General features: G+C 39.0%; 1 protein-coding gene across 5 annotated transcripts in view; it reads right to left on the bottom strand.

Moving 5' to 3' along the window:
- LOC139960453 (uncharacterized) overlaps positions 1 to 22,563 on the bottom strand; it is a 57,426-nt gene that overhangs the window by 16,378 nt on the left and 18,485 nt on the right. For all 5 annotated transcript variants that reach the window (XM_071958823.1, XM_071958854.1, XM_071958829.1 and 2 more), the window contains exons 3-12: positions 16,811 to 17,087; positions 15,020 to 15,158; positions 10,444 to 10,631; positions 9,929 to 10,194; positions 7,004 to 8,866; positions 4,936 to 5,006; positions 3,379 to 3,460; positions 2,503 to 2,628; positions 1,889 to 1,960; positions 888 to 945 (exon numbers count right to left, since the gene is read on the bottom strand). In XM_071958823.1, the coding sequence (XP_071814924.1) occupies positions 888 to 945; positions 1,889 to 1,960; positions 2,503 to 2,628; positions 3,379 to 3,460; positions 4,936 to 5,006; positions 7,004 to 8,866; positions 9,929 to 10,194; positions 10,444 to 10,631; positions 15,020 to 15,158; positions 16,811 to 17,087 (3,142 nt within the window). The remainder of the gene's footprint in view (positions 1 to 887; positions 946 to 1,888; positions 1,961 to 2,502; positions 2,629 to 3,378; positions 3,461 to 4,935; positions 5,007 to 7,003; positions 8,867 to 9,928; positions 10,195 to 10,443; positions 10,632 to 15,019; positions 15,159 to 16,810; positions 17,088 to 22,563) is intronic.

The following is a 22,563-nucleotide window of genomic DNA, read 5'->3' as shown; positions in this document are numbered from 1 at the left end:
AGATGCAGGAATAGTCCAAAATACCATTTAGAAGACTTGTTACCCCCCCAATATTAATACCCCCTAACGGGGGGCCTCTGCAAATTAGGAAAGAAGAAGGCTACCCTTGCTTTCACTTATTTACTCATAACAAATATCTTCAAGTGTGGAAATAGTCCAAAATACCATTTAAAAGACTTGTTACCCCCCCCCAAATATTAATACCCCCTCACGGGGGCCTCTGCAAATTAGGAAAGAAGGTAAGGCTACCCTTGCTTTCACTTATTCACTCATAACAAATATCTACAAGTGTGGAAATAGTCCAAAATACCATGTAAAAGACTTGTTACCCCCCTCAATAACAATACCCCCCTCATCACAACCCACAATCACAACCCACATGGCCTCTGCAAATTAGGAAAGCAAGTAAGGCTGCCCTTGCTTTCACTCATAAAAAATATCTACAGATGAGGATACAGTCTAAAATACATTAAAAGACTCCTTCCCCTCCCGATAAAAATATTCCCCTCGATAAAAATACCCCCCTCACAATTCACACAGCCACATTAGGAAAGAAGGAAAGGCTGCCCTTGATTTCACTCATTCACTCATAACAAATATCTGCAGATGTAGAAATAATACAAAATACTATACAAAATACTTTTTACCCCCCCTCGATAATAATACCCCCCACCATGCTGACAAAAATCTTGCCTTGCTTATACCATTTTCTACACAAATCTCTACAGTCCCCATTTTTTGATTTTATAATTTATGCAAGATGAAACTATCAATCAGTTGGTGGTTCTACTATTTCCGTGGAATGCTTCTTGTCTATAATGCGTAATAACCGTTTGCGTGCTCGGTCACCGATGGATCTCGGTTTCCATCCCTATCATCCTACTCACCATCTAGTCTATGCTGTCTCTCAACTTCAACCTCTTTCATCAAATCGTTCTTCTCCGCCTGAGGAGGATTTTGTTAAGTGAGAAAGGAGGAATTATTATCATTTTTAATTTTTATTTTATTCACAATAAATTTCAGTGCGTGAGAAAACGTCGATAACACCCAGAGAGTTGTGGCACGTACGCAATTTTGACACTGTAATACGAGATGACCACACTGCTAGGTAACAAATAAATATAGAGCTTAAAAACAGGAAGAGACAAGGAAGTCATCAATAGTCATTAATGCTGCAGATGGCAAAACATGATAACAAAAACACGTCACAAGTCACTCGCAATTTAGAGAAAAGTGTTCGGCGCTATTTTCAACCCGGATCGTATGAAGTTTAATTAGTGTTTTCAAAAAATAAAAAAATAATAATAATTAGGCCAAGATTATGTGTCTTCAAACTAATTCAGATCGTTAGTGATTAATGTGAATGGGTTTACCTTCCAGGCCTTTTCCCAAACTATTTCATACAAGTTTTTGATTGTTTTAATGTCTTCTGAGTATTATTAATATTATTGTTATTATATTTATTATGGTATTAAACGAGGAGGACAGGTTAACAAGGAGTCAAAGGGGAACAGATGTGATCCTTCCATATCCACAACTTAAAACAGAAAACTGTTGCAAACTTACTCAGCAGTTTCACTACCTTCGGAACAGACTCTTTTTGTGAAATTTGTTGTCATAATGGTATCGTCAGCGTAAACTGGAGATTTGGAATGTGTACTCTTAAAATTGAAATACTCCCGAATATGATTTGTAGGGAATTGATGAGGGCCTGCACCATTATCGGTGCAGGTAGTAAATGACGAGGATAAGGACTCAACGGACAGTCTTGTCGGACTCCTCTCGACACAGTCTACAAACGTATAGATATTTGCCTGCACTGGAAATATCCACTTAAAAGTAAGTCAACTATGATCAGCTGTTAACTAATCGAATGAATCTGTCATACCTGAGATAAGGAAGAGAAGGAAACTAAATATTTCAAACAGATGCTCTCCAATTTATTGGTTCTCCTTGAAACCTGTAAACAGAAGGTAAACATTAACACAGTAAATACAGTTGAATATAAACAAATAAAAAAACAAAATAGTCTTTACTTGTATATAAAAAAAAAGAAGCAAAACTGGGTTACGAATGCCAAAACAACGAATTTCCTTCAGAGAGCCGTCCATGAAGGCCAAATGGATCAAATATGTCTACGTTTCCAATTAAAGTGATATGTATAGATTTGAATGTATCATGTAGCCTTCACCGAAAAGTGTACTTTCAGGAAGCTATTTGTAATACATATTTACTGCTCTTTGAAATGCGCACTGATTTTTGATGAATGCATCATGGCAGCAAAATGGACATACTTTCTTCATGGTTCGGCACCAATTTTCGATACAATGTTTGTGTTGGTTTACATTATTTATTGGTGATAGCGACATCTTTGTAAATAACGCCGAGAAATGCAAAACAAAAACCACCCTTGGGAATCATTATGTGTTAGGTAATGAAGTCTTAATTCTTGTGGGACGTGTGTCACTTTTTGCATGTTAACGGTACAATTTGTCTACTTACGTTTCTTGGAATGTTTAATTGGTCGGCCAACTTTGGCCATTTCTTCTTTGCACGGACAGCCTTGAATCCTCCCTCCAGAGCTATAAGCTCAGAAAACCTAAGCAAGTCTACTTCACAGCCAAAAATCTGAAGATATTAAACAGATTATCAGATAATAAAAAGATCATTATCAGATGATAATCAGATAATTACCCATGGGAGTCAAAGATTATGAGAGGGATTAAATTTGATGCTGACAATAATTGAAAAACGCTGTTCTACATCGGTGGTTCACAAACTATTAGGCTCATGGGCGTGAGAACTGAGACCCATAAGGCCCCATCCCAACCCCCCCCCCCCCCCACCTTAACAATCAATGCTCAGAATGCCTAACAGCTAGCTTAGACTATGGAATTGATGTTTAAATATATCTAATCCATTTGTCGGAAAGCAATCGAAAACCATAGACAGAGCTTCCTATGCTTGGCAAACTCACCCAAAAAATGGGTCCACACCCCCCCCTCCCCCCATAGTTTCCAGACTATTGCAGACCAAAGGAGCCTTGAAAAGGAAACTGCATTTATTAATTTGACAGAACTGTGAACGAGAATTAAAAGTGTAGAAGTGGATTATTCGATAGGCAGACGAGGGTGATGAGAGTGCCTAGCCGCCGCTAACATGAAAACACTCTGAACACTTCGAGGCCATTTCTGTGAACACTTCCAGGCAAGAATACCAACTACCTATATTGTGGGATGTGCCTACAAAATATTTATGTGGAAGGGGTGGGGGGAATGCAATATGAGCACTCCACCCACTGAAGCCAACCCCCTCCCCCCTCTTCCACCACCACCTTTTGTTTGGTCTCCAAATTTCAAGGAGGCTAGTACTACAAACCTGAGGTGGCTGAAAAGCTACTTTTTCCTTCTTTTCCAGATGTCTCTTCAAACATGCCAGTCGTTTGGAGGAAGAACTCCATCTGATGGAAAATATAGCAAACATCAAGCATTGAAGCTTTTCTTTTTAGATGTGTGTTGATACCATACGCCTCTCTTTAAGGAGAGACAGGTAATGGAATTAAAAATATATTATGTTTCACCAAAGTCCACCAAAATAACGTCACTAAGGTGGGGGGGGGGGAAGTGGGGACTTTTAAATTCTTTGGGATGTTTGTAAGGGGGGGAGGGGTGACTTTGAAATTTTTTGGGATGTTTGTTACATTACACAGAAAAAAAAATGTTCACTCAACAACAACAAAAGAAACTCAAAAAAAAAAAAAAAAGACATTGAAGAAGACAAAGGAATAAAAAAGACAATCACCCAATCTGACAAAATTCTGTCATGTGAATCTTGTATACATTAAGCCATATTGTTTGAGGACAAGACCGTGTTGTCTTCACTGCTGCTGGTGGTTTTAGACATCAAATAAGGTTTTACCAATGAGCTCTTACACACTGAATGGAAGCTGTCTACCTCCATTTTGTTGAATCCCTTCCTCCAGATTTCAGCCTGCCCGAGTAGTCTCCAAACAGTCATTCGAAAAAACATTTGCCATTTACAAATATATACAAAGTATAGCTACTTGTTGATGATTGATAACTTGAGGGTATGCTAACATTCAAGATCTGAATTTTATGCAAATTTCATTCATCATTTTTCAGGCCAATTGGTGTTGTTACTGAATGCAATCATGCACTGGTGTTTCCTTCAGGGATAGGAAGACAAGACAGACAGACAGACAAAAGTTCAATGAGCCGTCGCTATAGTAACCTTAAAAAAGATCTTCTGGTGGCTAAAACTGATCTGCTGTAAAAAGCGGACGTTCTCTGTACCGTTAGGTTAACACCACATCCTCTTAACAATGTTTTTTGTGACAAAGTAATGATTTTTTCAAATTTTGTGATATTTTGTGAATGCATCTGGCAACATCAGGTAATTGCACCGAAAAATCTGAATAATTATGTCTTTCTGATTCTTTATTATATTTAACTCGCTCACTCGCAGAAGAAAACATCTCAACAAATAAAAAAATTGCTCGAATTTAGATTAACTTCTAAATACAAAGCTAACGCAATAATTCCAAATGTGACAAATTTTCAAGTATAAATCGGAAAGGAGATGATATAAGCAGCCCTAGTATAGATTTAAAGACCATCCATCTACTGGTATGACATGACAGACCACTTATTGTAACTTCCTGGAGAAAGGGAAGGTATCAACTGGTCAAGATATGTTACATTTGGTCAAACATATCTTGAGTTGGGAGACAAGATATTGTGATGGGCTTTTCAACAAGCAGTTTCTAATAATAATTTTCTCTTCAATGTCTATAAGATTAACGTTGTTTGCCACATGAATACACCTTTAATACACAACTGTAGTGCAACTCATACAAATGTTATACTACTGTATATGACAACCCCCACTGCAGGGGCTTTTTGCCATTAAACTAACCTGTGGTGTAGCCGATGAACGTACTGCACTTCTGGAGTGATTCTCAGGCTGTCTGGAAATGCACCAGAAGGCTAAACAGGGAAATGAATAAATGATGAATATTGTCTGAGAATAAGCCAGAGGATATTGAACATAACTTCAAAAACAACACAAGGCATAAATTAAAACAAAAAAAAGGTTCAACTGAAAATGTCGCCATGGCAATAGTAGGATGAAGAAAGAGTGGTCTTATATTTAAGCAGATGAATAATTGAGATACAGATCCTTTTCTACATCCTTTCAAACTTTACTTCCCACATTTTTAATGAAGCATGTTTGCAAAGATAGCCATGTAGGGTAAATTTTTGCTGCATTTCACGACAAACGTTTTTTTCCTTATATTTCTCTATCGGTAGGCTCAATTTGAGTTAGAGAGAGTTGGAGGATTATGCTAAGTGCTGCCCGTGCTTGCCGTGGAATTTAACAGACTTATCCATGGTCTTTAATTATCCAAAATGAACAATCATAAATTTTGGTGTTCACTTTCATGACAAGAGACATAACATTACAAAAAACAAGCAAACTATTCTTTATTCCCCTCGCATATACTTAAGATTCTAGGATTGGACGTATCAAATCAATAACTGATGTCGACTATCAAAGATCAAAATTTGCAAGGAGGCTATCAAAGGGATCAATTTCACCTCCACCAACCTCACTCATGAAATACATCACAAAAATTCTCAAATGATCCCATCCAAAAAAAAAACTACATTCCCCAACAAAGAGCTTTAAGCAGGAGCATTTACATTAAGGTTGTTGTATATCACATGGAACTTCGAGACCTAGAAAAAGAAACACGAAATGCTACCAGCAAAGGCACTCAGCTTTTCCAAGCCTAACCCCCCCCCCAACCCCCTACAGATGACGCAAATCTATACTCTAGATGACAAAGAGCATGAGACCTAACATCTTTATCTCTCTTTTCTGGGAAACTCTGCACTACCGTTAAAGCTCTAATCTAGTTTATGCATCTAGGTTGATATTTCAAACCAAACGCTCTTCTTTGATCACCAATGTTGGTAAAAATCAAAGAAGAAGGGAAAAAAGCGCGAGCAAGTCAAAAAAGTCAATCGTACAGTTCTCTCCAACAATTTACACAATTAATGAAGGGTGTACTGAATATTAAATCTTGAGTCGCACCACAAAGAAGAAATCCTTTTCGTGACAACGTTCTCCGAGGACAAGGAAGTCAAGAAAGAGGAATTTATTTTCAGATTAGAATTTGAACTAAACTTGATCATTCAGGTCAGTATGGAATTGGATTGAAAATGATCGATTTTTTGGGGGTTGTCATCTTTGGGAATGTCAATAATGAATAACAACACTCAGTTTTGAAATATCTTCAGATTTAACTGTATAAATATTTATTACATTGACACCCAAATAATCACCAAATGCCAAGGTATCATGATGATATTGTTTTTCAAGATTTAGTTGTTCAGTTGCGTTATTAAAAGGAGACACATTACCAACCATTTTGATTGGGTTCTATCTGATAGAGGTAAACTGTCATCGACAACTCTTGAAATAGCTCTGAATAAAAACCTTATTCCATGCGGGAGATATCACAGATTTAATATTCCATTGACGTACGAGGCTGAAGACTTGATCAAGTCTAAAGATAACCTCAACGAGCCACGAGTATGTGCTTCCAATTTGTTTGTTTTTGCTTTACACTAATTATTAAAATGTTTATTTTCTGTAATGGCGATGGGGTTAAGGAAATGCTGAATCTAAAATATTGAACCACTTGAAATGGACCTGATGATGGCATTGGTTTCAGTTTCAACACATTAAATATTCTATCTGGAAAATGTAACAAAGACCAACAAAGAGAAAGTAACAGATCCCATACTCTTAAACAGCACATGAATGAAGCTGGCGATATTCAAGCAAAAACATTGCCATGTATTTTAAACTAGTTGCTTTAGGTTTAGAAATGAAATCATATCCTTCTTTCAAGGGAGTGGTAGGGGTGGTGGGGGGGGGAAGGGTGGATGAGAACAAACGTTTATGTTGGAATTACCTCGTATCCGGGAGGGGGTTTAATCTTGCACATTCCAAACTTTTCTATTGTCTTGGCATGCTTCTCCAGGAACAATGTGAGGTTGGACCAATCCTGAGCGGTTGGCTGGAATGTTGGAACTTCTGTAAGGTTGCCAGAGGCGTTAGTACTGAGATGTGAAGACTGCTCGATGTCTCGAATCAATGAGTTTGATGCCAGCCGGGGGAGGGTGATGGGGATACCACACTTTGGCTTGTTGCCGACTAACGGAGGAGCCGAGAGCCTACTCTTGGCTTTTAATGAGAGAGGAGCAGAAGTCTTTGTTGCACATGAGAATTGTCTTTCTAATTTGGTTCTTAGAGGCTGATGCATCCCTTTCTTTCTCTGGGTCCTGTTCTGATGAGCCCTTTTCTTCTCCGACGTAGATAAACTTCCCGATATTGCATTCTTGACGGGACTGGCGTTATCCTTGGAGATGAACTTTGACGTCGCTACCGTGGTGAACGGCTCCAAACTCAAATTTGTTCCGTTACGGAGTTTCTTGTGAGTCACTTCCCCATTTCTATAAATGCCGTCATTTTTCGCCTTGAGTAGCCTGATGTGTTGCCGGCCCAGCTTGAGAGATCTCTTGTCTGGTATTGCTTGAACTAACGACGATTTACTCTCAAACGAACCGTTCAAGGTCACTTTCATGCCGCTCACGTTGTTGTTGAGCTTTGCGCTACGAGCGTCTACAACAGAAGGCTTTTCTCGTTTCTCCTCTACCACGATCGCATTTTCCTCCTCCTCGTGCATAGAGACACGATTGCTCCTGGACTTGCCCTCATCCAGAGAATCATCAAGGTTTGGTGGTTGCTTCGGTTGCCGTTGTGGCTCTCTACGGGTCGGTTTGCCGGCTCCGTCCTCCGCCTTGACTCTCGTGCCTTCTCCTTTCGCACCGGGAGAACCGTTCACGCCGTCCAGGTTGCGGAGGTAGCGCGACTGCGACTTCTTCACCCGGACCTTGGTCTTGCGCTTGCGGGGTTTCCTCTCTTCAATCTTACAGCAGTGGCAGGTGCAGTCTGTGGATTGGATAATTGCATTACTTGAGCTAAGAAGACCTGAATAAACACATTGCACATCAAACCTAAGTATTCTCTTTCTAGTACTCCTCCTCGGTGTCACCTCATTCGTATCTTTCTTCTTTCCTTCCTTCCCTCCCCCGGTCGTCGTTGTCGTCACTTTCTTCCCCTCTCTTCCCGCCGTTGCTGTTGCTGCTGTTGGCATCTTTAATCTGTCTTTGTCCTTCTTACGATGACCTCTAATACCATTCAGGGCCACTCTGACTGCTTCCCCATCCTTGCTGGAAACGTTTGCACGGGTCACTGGGCCGTGAGCGAGGCTGCCGTTCAGTCTGCCCGTCCGTCTGGCCTTCTTGTCTCTGGCCGGTCGGACGTGGTTGTTATTTCGGTTCTTCAGTATTTCGTTGACGTCGAGTTGGACTTTGACTCTCCTCTTCTTGGGAATGGCAGTCTCAGCCTCTTCGTTCCTACCCCCCTCCGCTTTGCTACTTCTCAATTTTCGCTTTAATAGTACCTGGCGGCTTTCCACTGCAGCATTTGTGGACTGGGCACTTTGATATGAGGTAGTTCTCAGGGTAGCCTTCTGTCGCTTCCGCAACTTGGTTACCTCTGTGGGTCCGTTTTTGTGCTCGCGCTTTACACGCTGCTCCTTGTGGCCTTTCTTGGAGCCGTCTAAAGGCATTATTGGTAGGAGGGGCGGGGGGTTGTGATGCTCTGCCACGGTAACTATTGGAGGTGGTATGGGGGAAAGACAAGGTGGAGTCAGAGGACCATTATGAATTTCTGATGCTGCTAGCTCCTTAGGTAGTTCCATTTTATTACACTGCAGAAACAAAATTAAAGATAAAGATAAAAGTTGCAATTAATTATCAATATTATCTCATCTTCATTTTTGAAGGTCTTTTTCTTCCAAATCCAACTTGACAAATCACTATGTTTTTCACTTTCATTTGAATCATTTGAATCATTTGAAGGGGGAGGAGAGGGGGTGGGAGGTGGTACAGCCTAACAACTAGAAATGGTAAAATGATGCACAATCAAATACACAAATACATGTGTACACATGTCACAAATATTTCTCTGCAGAGCTTATAGTTTGATTATCAAAATGACCTTGAGGCAAGTCTAACTCCCAACGCTTGGTACAAAACCAGCTGGGCAGCTCTTGGATGAAATTCTAATTCAGTACAGGTGCAGAACAAAAAAAATCACACAAGTGACCGGCAGAAAGACAATTATCACAGTATCTAAAGCAGAGGTAGGGATGGAAAAAGTTCATTTCTCAACACGACACACCTCTTCATTGCGAATCTTCGAGTAAACTTTTCCGAGATTCATCTTCGAGTAAACTTTTACGAGATTCAGAGTCTCTTAGAGTAAATAATGTAAGACCCAGGTCACTTGATTCATTACACTTCTAAATCATCAAAATACATCATTCTGATCTACTCGGTATCTCAAGGCAGGTTCATCAATAAGTATTATGACAAGGAAAAATCTGTAAATAATAACTGCAGTCAATTGCAGGGATGTAGCACTCAATAAAGTGGATTCACATAGAATGTACAAAGTAAATCCAAAGTTCTATATATAAAGTTATCATGCTTACAACATTTTCAGACTTTTGACCTCTATTGACTTCAAATGAACTTTGACCTCTGCAGTAAACAACACAGTTCTTCTACTCACTAAGGTACATCCACATACCCAAGTAATACCCAAGTATCAAGATAATCCAACCTTTTTCTCAATTTTTTTTTTTTTTTGAGTAATCATGGTTTTCCTTTGTTGAATGCCAATGACCTCTGACCTGAATTAAAATCTTTCAAAGAAAACTGCAGGAAAACTGCAAAAAACTGCAGAAAACTACCACAAGCGTTCTTACAATCTTAAATGGCTGCTTGCACTCCCTCAAAGGACGTTGCTTGCTTCGTTTCTTGTGGTTTAGAGTACGGACAGCTTTAGCTTTCTCTTTCTGCAACAGACTTCTGTCCTTCCTCTTTTGGAGGGGCTGGGCCTGTTCTACAGCGGGGTGGCCATTCTTTATTCTGTTTACATCTTTCTCTGCTGCACACTCTTTTCTATGTAGTTTTAAGCTCCTCTGCTGTGACTTCTTCACTAAGTTCATGCGTCCTGGTAAAACAGAGGTACCTGCAAAGGTCAATTTGGAAAAAAAAATGTTGTGAAAACAAACATTTACTTTCCACATCACCCTCCCCCCTCACCTGCCCCACCCGACGACTCACCCCTGTCTCATTACCAGAAGCCCATATACTATTCCGACACTTGATCAATATTAAACAAACGAGGAAGGAGGAATTTTATTATAACTTTTACAGCATGATAAATTTGGCATCAACTTAAGGGTTTCAAAATAAAAGACTGGTCTCTCCTTTTCACCTCTCAAACAAAGGAAAGTCAGAAAATCTTCAGTTTTAGGACTGCAGTTGAAGATGCTGTCCGGGTCACCGCCACCTGGACTCAACTTTCCAAGTTTAGCTTTCAAAATCGGTGCAGAAAGAGGTGTGGGCTTATTGGGTGATGCAGAAGGACTGTAGGAAACCGCAAACTTTCTCTGCGCATGAATTCTGTAAAATGAGGCAGTAGAATGGTTATTGATATTAAAGACGATTACTTAGATTCCAAGGTCCCTATTAAAATCGGTGAATTAGTGACGACATTAAATTAACCAACAATAATTGTCCACTGGATAAGCATACTGTACACTTACAGTATGTGGTTACTGTTGTAACATTGGTTTCCACATTCCTACAGCACTCTTCCCATCAGCCTACCATGAGGAATTGGAAACTGGTCTCTCCAGAGATCATTTTTTGAGTAAATTCACAGAACAAATTGACTGGTTCAAATTTTTGGGGAAACACCAACATTAATAGAATGGTCAAATGTCCTGCAAAGCTTAAGCTGGCTAATTGGTCACTTGTTAGTGTGATCATTCTACTAGACTATTCAGATCATCTTTTCCTGCTTTTCAAACACAGAAACTGTGTCCACTTTTGCACAAACTTTTTCAAAGCTATTCCACACTTAAATCTCATTACGGTGTGTAGATCAAAGGTCCCGGTGTGTAGTTCATTAAGGTCTATCGATCAAAGTTTCTTTTTCAAAAAATTTTCATAAATTGAAAATCTCATCTTTTGCAGTTTTGCATTGAACACATGATTAATACTAACATGAAATGCTGAAAATGGAATGGATTAGTCATTGAACAGATCATTAACTTTCACTTTGTCTTTAAATGCTAGCAAGCTGTCTCTTACACCTTGATCAAGTGCAACCTTTTATATTTAGCCGGGCTTGGTACTTTGTTAAAGTTGTAATCCAATATGTTCCATAAAACCTACTTCAATCAGCCATTTGAATACATCTCAAAAAAACCAAATCTGCTGTACTGTATACTGTACATGTGTGGCCAAAAAATGAATAAGTTGCTTTTTCTATATTCTGTTTCCGTTTTGGTTTTCAGTTATCCTTCCTATTAAGTACCATTTGTTTTAATCAGGAAAACTCCTCTAAAAGTGAAGGTGATTCATTGTAATAGAAAATACATTACTGAAAGAGTAACTTTTTAATTCATAAATAAACAAATCAGGGAATGTTTGAGTCTCATTTTCATTTTGCATTTGCACAGGATAATTCAGAATATTTACAAATGTGTATATATAGATCATGCAGCAATCGGTACACTACTGCTTCTTTAAAGATATTCAATGCATCACTGGAAAATTGTATTATAGGTACTGAACAGGTACGACATTTAATACTGAATGCAAATCAATTACGAATGGATGCCCAAACGTACAGGGTTGTTTTCTTTTGGGGGGGGGGGGCTGATATGTTCCATTACATTTCATCAATTTTTGTTAACTGTCATTCAAAGTAAGATATTGGACACCATGAGTGTTCATTAAATTTTAATTGAAAATCCCCCCCCCCCCCACTCCATGCAATCTGTCTATACTGGCTAATATCATTTGGTCATTACTGCTCAAATTGATAATAATTTACTCTGAAACAATTCCTATCACAAACTAATTTTGACGGTTGAACAATCTTTACCATACTCTTCCATGGATGTATTCAAAATTCTGGAACGACTTACTCAGGTTAGAGTTACCAATTCATTTGATGAATGTTCTAATTGTGAAAAGGGTCTGGGCGATCGAATGCTGAAAAATCCTAACAGATCCAGTAAAGACTCGCTCATTAATTTAAGCGAGTGTCATATTGCGATGAACTGAAATCGATCTTTCAGAGTATATTATTCCACAAACTTCATATAAATTGCTGACTCGAGGCAAAACGTTGCCTTCAGAGGGCCGATCAAGTCTTGCGTACATCATCATACGATGGAAGTAATACCTCGATTACAAAATACCCATGTAAATCATTCATTAGCGTTATTTATATATGTACCCTGATAGCTGGCTTCCCTGATAGATTGCTTCTGGTGCCGCGTTCATGTACACTGTTCTTTATGGAACACAATCATTTATCTGAGCTGTACTACTATCCTGTGTTGTAATGCATCAGACCGTGAGTTTAACACTACAGTGTGATTACAGTCGAGTCATTGGGGCAATTAGTCATGTCTAGACTGACCCCATCCTTCCCCCCCCCCTCCCGGTGTCATATATTACTGTTATCCAGAGCACATGCTGAGACTAGACCACTCTTGAAAATACTAAAACTGTAACCAGTAAGGAAAATAACCCTGGAGCATCTCACTACTACTACGTACAGTAGTACTGACAATTCCATACTGTAGACTTTGCTTATCAGCTACGGCTTAAAACTTTTAAAAGATTTGTATCTACACAGCAGACACTGGAAGACTCTACGTCTGGTACCCAGCTGAAATTCATGACAGTCTGTAAGTAGACTGCTCGACAGGACGCCACTCTTTCATGCAAGACACGGATGATACTTGTTGCCGAAGGAACACAGAAACTGCTCTACGAAATGCTGGTTTGATCACCTTAGCACGAAAGGTAACAGTGGGATACTTTGCCAGCCTGGGTATTTAAAATCAGAACCACAACAGATATATGGCAGACTTTATAAACTCCCTTTCAGAAGACTTGAAGCAAAATGTACACTACTCTACCATTTCTCTGGGGGAGTCGAAAGCCAAACTGTAAATAAATTATGATGCAGATGACATAACATATTTCATCTTTTTTTTGTACTTGAATAATCTTTTTTTATTTATTTATTTTTTGCTCTTTTTAGGTTTCTCATTCCTTCCACATTTTCTTTTTCCTGTGCGAACATTGCGAGATAAATTAGGTCAGCTAGTTTAGTGGACATTCGACCAGATCAGATGCTACTTGACAGGATAGCCCAGAGGGAAATTTACTTTTGACTGATGGTAAGAGTTCATATTCTCAGCATCCTAGTGAAGTTTCCCTTCAATTCCTATGTATCGCTTTTTTACGAGATAACATTTGAAATTGAAATGTTTTGTACCATACATACATACCATACTATACCATAGATGGACAGTGACAAATTTTTGCTTCTTCCTTAAAATATGTATTCAAATTTCTTCTTCAAAACTGTGATGTATTCATCTAAATCCTTTGAGGTTTTAATAACTTCACATCCCCTAAAGCAAAGTTGGAACCCTGTTCCAATCCAAAGTCAAAACGATACAGTAAAAAATAAAAAATAAAAAACTGAAAATCAAAACAATTTGCAGTCAATGCACAACTATAACATCACACCTGTTTGCTTCAAGTTCACTTTATCGAACAAACCATCAATATCCCCAAAATGCATTGTAGGATTTGTATATGCAAATTTCAACAGGATGTTAGGTATATATATATATACGTTCCTTTTCCATGAGTAACATACAAATTCTCCTTAGGACCATCCCTTTTAAGTCGCAATGCAGTAGGTGATTTTTTTATCAAAAGTTTCATGATAGGAGTGAAGTGTATCGTTCTACGTATTCTATCGACAGAGCACTTTATGTCATCCTCTCGTCTCTCCTACACTCGGTCAACGCCGACGACGAGATGTGCTATATTTCATCTTTCATCAGCAAGACTATATCATCCTATTATGTAGTCATATGAAATTATATACCACCAAATCTGTAATCCATAGCTCCATCACCGATCCGGGACAGACAATAAAATGGGGGGGGGGGGGAATTGGAAACATTTAATACTTATTTTTTTTCTTGCTGCTGAAGTTGGAGGAAGTGGTCCTGATGTAACCATCACCGTTTCCCTGACATAGATACGTACTAAAGGATGAAACTTATATCCCCACAAGCAGCACTTTTGAAGGAGCAAAAAGTCCTTAGTTTGGGCACATGACCAATCTAAAGTAATGCACCCCTATGGTGTACTGTGGCATGCTTCAACATCAATGGATTTTTCAATTCCGTTTAAATTTCTCGTGACTTACTGAGAAGTCTGGGTGATTCTTTGGGCTACAATGAGATTCACAAAAGTTAAAGATCAGAAGGGCACTCACTCCTCAGATGTGATATTCAGGGAAAAGAACTTTACACTCACTCCTCAGATGTGATATTCAGGGAAAAGAACTTTCCAACAGGAACAATATATTTTCTGCTTAAGGAACTTTTTCATTTCTGATCACCTCTGAAGAAGATCCCTCGCTTGGATCAAAACTACAGGCCCACTAACTAATTTATATATTCATCAACACAGTGTTTTTCTGAAATAGATTAGTAGTTTATTGACAGTTTATTCTCTCTCTGATGAACTTTTCTGTAAGCAGCATTTCAGAATCGGTACAGTGAGGGGAGGGTTAGATGGTTTTGAGGAAACAGCTTGGTAAAGAGCGGCGTAATTATTTAAGATGGTTAGTCTTTCATCAGACTACCAAATTGATGTAAATTATTTTGTATTAATTTTTTGTATCGCTTTAAATGTGGATTTTACCAACCATGACGTAGATTCCGTTACTCCAGACTTACTTTTTGTTCTTAAGCTCTTCATCTTCAAACAATGCCAGCTTCAGAGACGGCGTCCTCTTCTCTCGCTCTTTCTTGTGCTTGTGCTTCTTCTTCCTCCTCCCCTTCTGTCTCTTCATTTCTTGTCTCATTATCCGTGGGACTGAAGAAATCAATAAAATATGAGGACAAAATAAACAAACGCATCCACAAATACACAAATATTCCAACATTGTACATGGTAAATCCTATTGGACTTAAACCCAGATACTACCAGATTCACACATCACATCACACATCCACAAATATTCCAACATATGGTAACTCCTATTGGACTTAAATCCAGATACTATTCACACATGCATCATGAACAAACCAAGATTGCACAAACATTAATTACAATACTCCTGACACCCTCACACAACATTGCAAGGCATCGACTTCCATCCTATGCTTTATTCAATGAGGTGACATTACAAGTACCATACTGTACACTATCATTATAAATATTATTTAACCAAATTGGAATGTTGTAGAGCTGTCACTGCCTCTGAGACTATGTGAAACATTCGCCAGGTCTAAGGCAGTCCCCCTTAATAGTGATTCATTAAAAGTAACACTATCTTCTAATGATATATGAAGGCTGCTTACAGCTCTATCTACTGTATCTATAATGTCCAAATCTATCTCGACGTTAGCGTCCTCGCTGATCGTTTATTCCACAGTATTAAATCGGACATCCTGTGTCACGTCCACAATATAACGCAATTAATGCAGGATATTCCTTCCTCTCTGTTGTGTTCTCATGTTCATATGCTTACACAAACACACGCAGGCACACACACGCACGCACACACACTGGTCTGTGCATTCATAAGCCGTGAGGTGCCGAGGTGCCCACCACCCCTGTGCCCCCACCCAATTTATTTTCACAGCAATGATTGTCACACAGGCATAATACCACACCCACAGGAAGCAATTTCAACATCAGCGAACAATGGTCTGACTCCCTCCTAAGCTCAACCCTTCATTTATTCATTCATTCGTTCATTCGTTTGTTCATTCATTAATATGATTTATCACTTTGTAGCGTACAAAGAGTTTCCTGTGAGATGTACAACTTATACGAGACGTGAAAGGTAGTAACAGAAAAGCTTCGAGGGCTTAACAAGTAGAATACTCGCTGAATGAAAAAAAAAAAAAAAAAAGAAGTGAAGAAAATATACACAAATAATAAACACATTTAAGCAACCTCTTACCGTGACCCCCACCCCCCATCCCCCTCACACACTTACACATACTGAGTCTGGTACCCTGATATTCATTTACACACAATAACGACAACTCCCCCCACGAAATGTACTAAAATCCTTCTAACCTACTGTATACACTGGGAATGTTTGGGGCAAAAATTAGTATAGAGACTGTAGCGCCCCACTCCACTGCTGATAAAACCACTTCCATGTTACTGGTACACTTTCTCCTCTTTTTAAATCTACCGTTGCTGAAGACATCCAACCATTCTCACTGCACACCGTTGACGGGTAACCAGACGAGAGTGGTCATGTAATATCATGGCTGCAATGTTGTCTTCAACGAGTCTTTGTCCCAACATGTCCCCTCCCCCACCGCCTTCCCCCGCCCCAAGACTCCTGACTAATATCTCACTCTTGACACAGAAGAGCAAGTGTGTTACAGTTCTGAGGAGACGGGTATTGAGTGATGGACAGAGTAAATATGTTTACCGTGGTTGAACGATATTGCAGTTCTGAGGAGACAGGTATATTAGGGCATGGACAGTGTTAATATGTTTACCGTGGTTGAACGGTACTTCAGCTCTGTATCTCTTCTCCTGATCGGTACTCTCCGATTCCATCTCGATGAAGCCGCTCACTGATGTCTGCTGGAACGTGGAAGACTCCATGGAATCTTCCTCCAGACAGGAATTCATGTCGCCCGAGTCGGTCACTTCCGAGTCGCCATTTTCCGAGAGGTCAAACAGACCACATCGGTCTCTGCTTGGCTGCAGCGACGCATAAAGCGCTCTGCAAAGATCCCTCTCCTCCTGCCAATGAAGGCCCTCGTTAAACTCCTTTGGAAAGCAAAACAAGAGAGAGAGAGACTTTGAACAGCAAAATGAGAATGGAGAAAGACAAGTTTTCCAGAGTTGGTATTCTTACATACTAACTTTGTCTTCAGTTTGTTGTTTTCAGAATGTGGAAAAAAGGGATAAGCCCGACATATAGAGATGAACAATGGTTGTACTACTCTTCACATTAGATGGAATGTTCACAATCAAACAATCAAACAGGGTACACTTAGTATGAAAAGTGTTTAACTATTCTAAGGCTAGACTAGGAAAGTGAAACATACCATTTTGACATTGTCCTAGCATTTGAAAACAACATTAGCATTCTTGAGGTATTGCACTTTAATGCAATTAACTGGCAGAGATGCACAATACTTTTACTCACATGATTTAATTTGAAACTATTTAGGAAATCCCACTTTCTACAGCCCTAAAAGCTTTAACTCCTTGACTTGGTTACAGTGTTAACCAGCCACGATGCTAACCTGTTTAAACCCTACTAGTGCAACTAGAGTTGCAGGTAAAATAAATGCACACTTTGCAATTTATCCCTTCCTCCCTCTCTTCCACAAGATCTCCTTCATCTTATGCAATCTTAGACATATGCTAAATATTTGAATAATTTTGCAATTTATGCCACTCCAGATTTATTTCATTTTTTTCCCTTGCTAAATGGAATATACAGACCACAATTTTCATTGAAGGGAGAAAAAAAAAATTGTTTGGTGCTTTCATTCATCAGAATTGATTTTAATACCAAGTATTTTAATACTTCTCTCTCGCAAGATCTACGTTTGTATCATTTATGTTTGGACTTTGTAACTGAAAAATATGGCTAAATGATCACGACTTGTGGTCAAAGTACTCAATAGAGGCTATTTTCCCCTGAGGTGATCCTGGTCTCTCCACACTACAATCGCTGGCTAAGACCTCAATTTGGTAGAGCACAGCGCGGGGGGGGGGGGGGGGTTGAATGGGTCGTAAAGACTTTGTACATGACATGAACCTTGCACACAAATGAGATTAGAATTCTATTGCTCCCTGGTGTTACCCTCTGTGGAGCATGTCAGAAGTGATTTTCAATCCTACTTGGCAGTCCTTATGGCAGCCAGGGTTAGGGCTCATGATCAGTAGTTTGTCATGTACAAGGACAATTCACTTGCCAATTGATGCTATTTGACAAGTTTATCTGTAAAAAGCTTGTGACATCGCTAGAGTTTTGATTTTACAGTGTATTATTATACCTAAAGCTATAACTGCTGATATGTGAATTACACCTGACATAACAAATTAATGGCAACATTGACTCAGAGCTTTTACAACAGATGAAAGGTCATCAGCATATCGTCCCCTAGTATGCTAGAATTTAATCAGATAATGGCTGTCCATGCTCAAATCTCAACAAACATTTTAATGCCACTTTAAACATTCCACTCTGCCCCTTATTCCAAAAATTTCTTTCCGACTTAAAATACCTGCTTTCAATTTCTTTATATTTCCAAATTATGGAAATAAATTGTGATATGTATTATCCACTAAATAGCAGTTGTTGAGTTAATGTTACTAGTACAACTCTGGTTCATTAAATCCAGTTGAGCTGTTAAAACCGATATATAATTGACTTCGCTGACCCCACCAATAGCAATGACTGCTTGCTCATATCATAGGAAGTCATGTGTGTAAAGTAACCTGATCTATATGTGTAATAATATTAACAAAATATCAGAAATTACACACATATACAGACATGCACACACACACGCAAACAGACCTATATAATAATTGATGCAAATGTAACAGTAATTTGGCTTCAGATAGGATTTAAGGTCTATTTATGTACATGTGTAAGAATGACTTTATATTTTAACTTTTCAACTGATTTTGTGTCCTTTTAGGGAAGCTGCGCTATCTTAAGGGGAGCTATGATATATAGATGCCTTAGTTAAATATACACATCAATTCCAGCAATTACCTATGGCAAACCAACATAAGAAAGAACTGGTTGACTGAGCAATTCAGTCAACCAGCTCTTATATTTTAACACTTCCAATTGAATGAATACTTCAGCCTGTACATGAAGACATGAAGGCCTCTATACATTAGAGTACTTGATGGTTTATCATAAATCCAATAGTTGATTGATTGCCTCAGTTTCATAATCCTTGAGATAGCAGCAGAGGTATAGAGCTTGCCTCACTGTAGTAGTAATAGTACTAAATGTATTGTATTAATAATCTTGTGGTTACGCTATGGGTGGAAGGTGGTACACCAATGGCTGTCACAGCGTAGGATATTTTGTAGTTTCAAGGGATAAGATCAAACAGACAAAAGGAGAGACCACAGCTAAGGGTAACAATGTTGGACTCTCTAGTTTAATCCATAGTCATTGACTACTAAAGACACCTTCTTTACACAGAGCATCAACTGATTGTAAACCTACTACACCTAGAGGCAAAGTACATAGAACTGTACAGAGACAGCTGCATACTGTATATATATATATGACTTGATAATGCATGAGAGCATCTTCAGTTTGGCTATTGGATAAATCATAACCAAGAACAAGCTTACAGAACTTAGTACATTTTGGAACTAATGTATGGCTTCATAACCATAAGCTTTGAGAAGAAGGGGATACGAATTGAATCCCCCCCCCCCCAAAAAAAATGTCTGCTTGTATCCAGTGGCTAATTTGTGATAATTTAAGTTTGCTGGATATATAGAATATTGAATTATTGCGGGGGCAGAGATCATTGAAACAGTGTTAATGTCCCCTTAATCCCCCTCCCTCCCTTAATCCCCCTCCCTCCCTTAATCCCCCTCCCTCCCTTAATCCCCACCTCCCTCCCCTACTCACTCCTCCCTCCCTTACTTCCCACCTCCCTCCCCTACTCCCTCTGCCCTCCCCTACTCCCTCCCCTACACCCCCTCCCTCCCTCCCTCCCTCCCCTACTCCTCCCTCCCTTACTTTCTCCCCTACTCCCTTCCCTACTCCTCCCTCCCCTACTCCCACTTCACTTCCCTACTCCCCTACTCCCCCTTCACTCCCCTACTCCTTCCTTCCCTAATCCCCCCTTCACTCCCCTACTCCCCTTAACTCCCCTTCACTCCCCTATTCCACCCTTCACTCCCCTACTTACCCTTCCCCTATAAAAAATAATCATCCAAGAACAAATATTTCTAATTTAATCTTCTTCATTTTGCTGTAAAAGATGATGTTAAATGCTCAATTTATTAGTTTACACATGTGTAAGTCCAACTTGGAAGCTGTTGGTGCTCTTCACGTACATCTCTGGATATATATATATATATATATATATATATACAGCTAGCTCTGTTTTGGCCTTAACGTGGTAGTCATGAAGCTAATATGATTGATGAGCTGCCAATGGTTTGCAAGATAACCAGTTCCCCAACCAGAAACCCAGCAGGCCAATAGTGATTTCCTCATTTTTTTCTTATATCAGTTGATAACATTTAATGTAACAATGCACATAAGTAGCCCTGAGCCACATACCAGGTTTTTACATTAGGAGTTATTTTGATTGTAAAGTTCTCTTACACATTGACCTCTATCGACCTCAGATGACCTTTGATCACAAAACCCAATAGCGTTGTGGTACTCAATTTAGTGCGACCCTCATATCAAGTATGAAGTTGATCAAACATGAAATATAGATCTATTTCTTGTAGGAAATTAACTACATTACATTTCAAAATGGCAAATGTAAGGGGCTGCAATGGAAGGTGGAGGAGGATGGGGGGGGGGGGCATAGGAGGGGGTGACCACTATTTCTGTGGAAAAAGGAGGGGATTGGGGTTGGAGAGGGAGCCATCTGAGTGACATATTCCTCCCTACAGCTATAGTCACTAGTGCTTTGTTCTGTATATTTAAGTGCAAGTCTCAGTCTCAACAAACCATCCATTCAGGGCAACTCCTAGCTATCGTCACATAACAAAACCTAATGGACTCAGATCTTAATTAGTTATATTCAGCTCATTACACACAGATTGCACAACCGTGGCATATTGTTATTATTACCCTATACACCTACTCAGTGTTAGTCAATTAATACCCACTCCTCCTTCTATACTTAGCAAGTCTGGATATCTTTAAAAAAATATATATCTGTAAATATCCTTTGGAGGTCAACTATTTTGATATGCAGTTAAAAGAATGAGATTATAAATATCATATTTATAATAACTGCATCATCACCTAGACTGTAAGGGATTATTAAAGAATCCAGTGTCAAGGTCCACTACACCTGGTTCCCCAAGTATATGTAGGTCAAAGCACAATGAAATACAACAGCTGTAGGGGACGCTACTGTGGTCACAGCGTCCTCCACACACAGTCACAGCGGACCTGTTTCTATGCTGAGTTCCTATTGTGAGACTTGAAACTGACTTAGGGGCAAAAATTCTTGAGCCAATGAAATGACGTCAGTCTTTTGTATATTCACAAAGAAAATTGGCTTACCTGTACAAATAACCTATGAATACACCCATGGAAGGGCAAAGTGACCTTTCTTTCCAACCTTATTTAGTCTACTTTTTCTTTTTTCCACAAGTAGGTAGTAGGACTTTATATACTACAGTAAACCTAATAAACAGTTTGAAAGTGTCTTGCTGTGGTTTTGATCAATGAAATATTGTCTGTGGATAAAGTTACTACATTTTTCACCGCTCAAAATACTTTCACCTAGGGAAATACAGATTCGCAATGGAATAATCGTGCAATCTCTTTGTCTGTTTTTAGAACACCAGTTTGAGTTGATGAGCCTCTTTTCAAAAAGGCAGTGAATTAAACAAGAGTTTGAAAGAGTAAGGAGAGGGAAAAACAATTCCTCTTTGATATGACCTATGCGCTGTAGCATAATCAGATTTCAAAAATCAGATTTTACTGAGTGATTTCAATGAATTAAGTAAATCAATGGATCTTAAAAACAAAAATAGTGGACAAGACAAGATAAGATGGCTCTGGTTTAGTGCATTTTAAAGCCCCATAAACTGTGTGAATTGACCACGCTACGTAAATATAGAATGGTTTCCCATTGTAGTACTGCATCCTCCTTTACTTGTAATCATACGTGCTCACTAGTATTAAAGTAATTTCTCTAATCTGGAAGCTCCTCCATGGAAGACCACCAGGGTAAAATACAGACAACAGTAAATCTGAAGTCACAATGACGCTAACTTGTTACATCTTTTTTCTTGAGTCAAATTGATTCTTTTTGCTTGAAGTTTCGTTTAGCATGAGTAAATTTGTAGAATCACCGAAGACTTAAATTACCACACCAAAGTTCAGCCAAAAACTGAAAACAAAACCGTAAATCGAATACTCTCTCTTTACAATATGTGTTTGAAGCAAAACATTGCCAAGTCTGTTTTGCAAACATGGAAGATTATGATGAATAATACTATAAAATATTTATTAGATCAGGATGTGCTGGTGTAAACGAAGACAATGAGCATG

This window comes from Apostichopus japonicus, chromosome 3 (genome assembly GCF_037975245.1).
Source record: "Apostichopus japonicus isolate 1M-3 chromosome 3, ASM3797524v1, whole genome shotgun sequence".
NCBI classification, from domain to species: domain Eukaryota; kingdom Metazoa; phylum Echinodermata; class Holothuroidea; order Aspidochirotida; family Stichopodidae; genus Apostichopus; species Apostichopus japonicus.
This window is presented reverse-complemented; position numbering and strand designations above follow the sequence as displayed.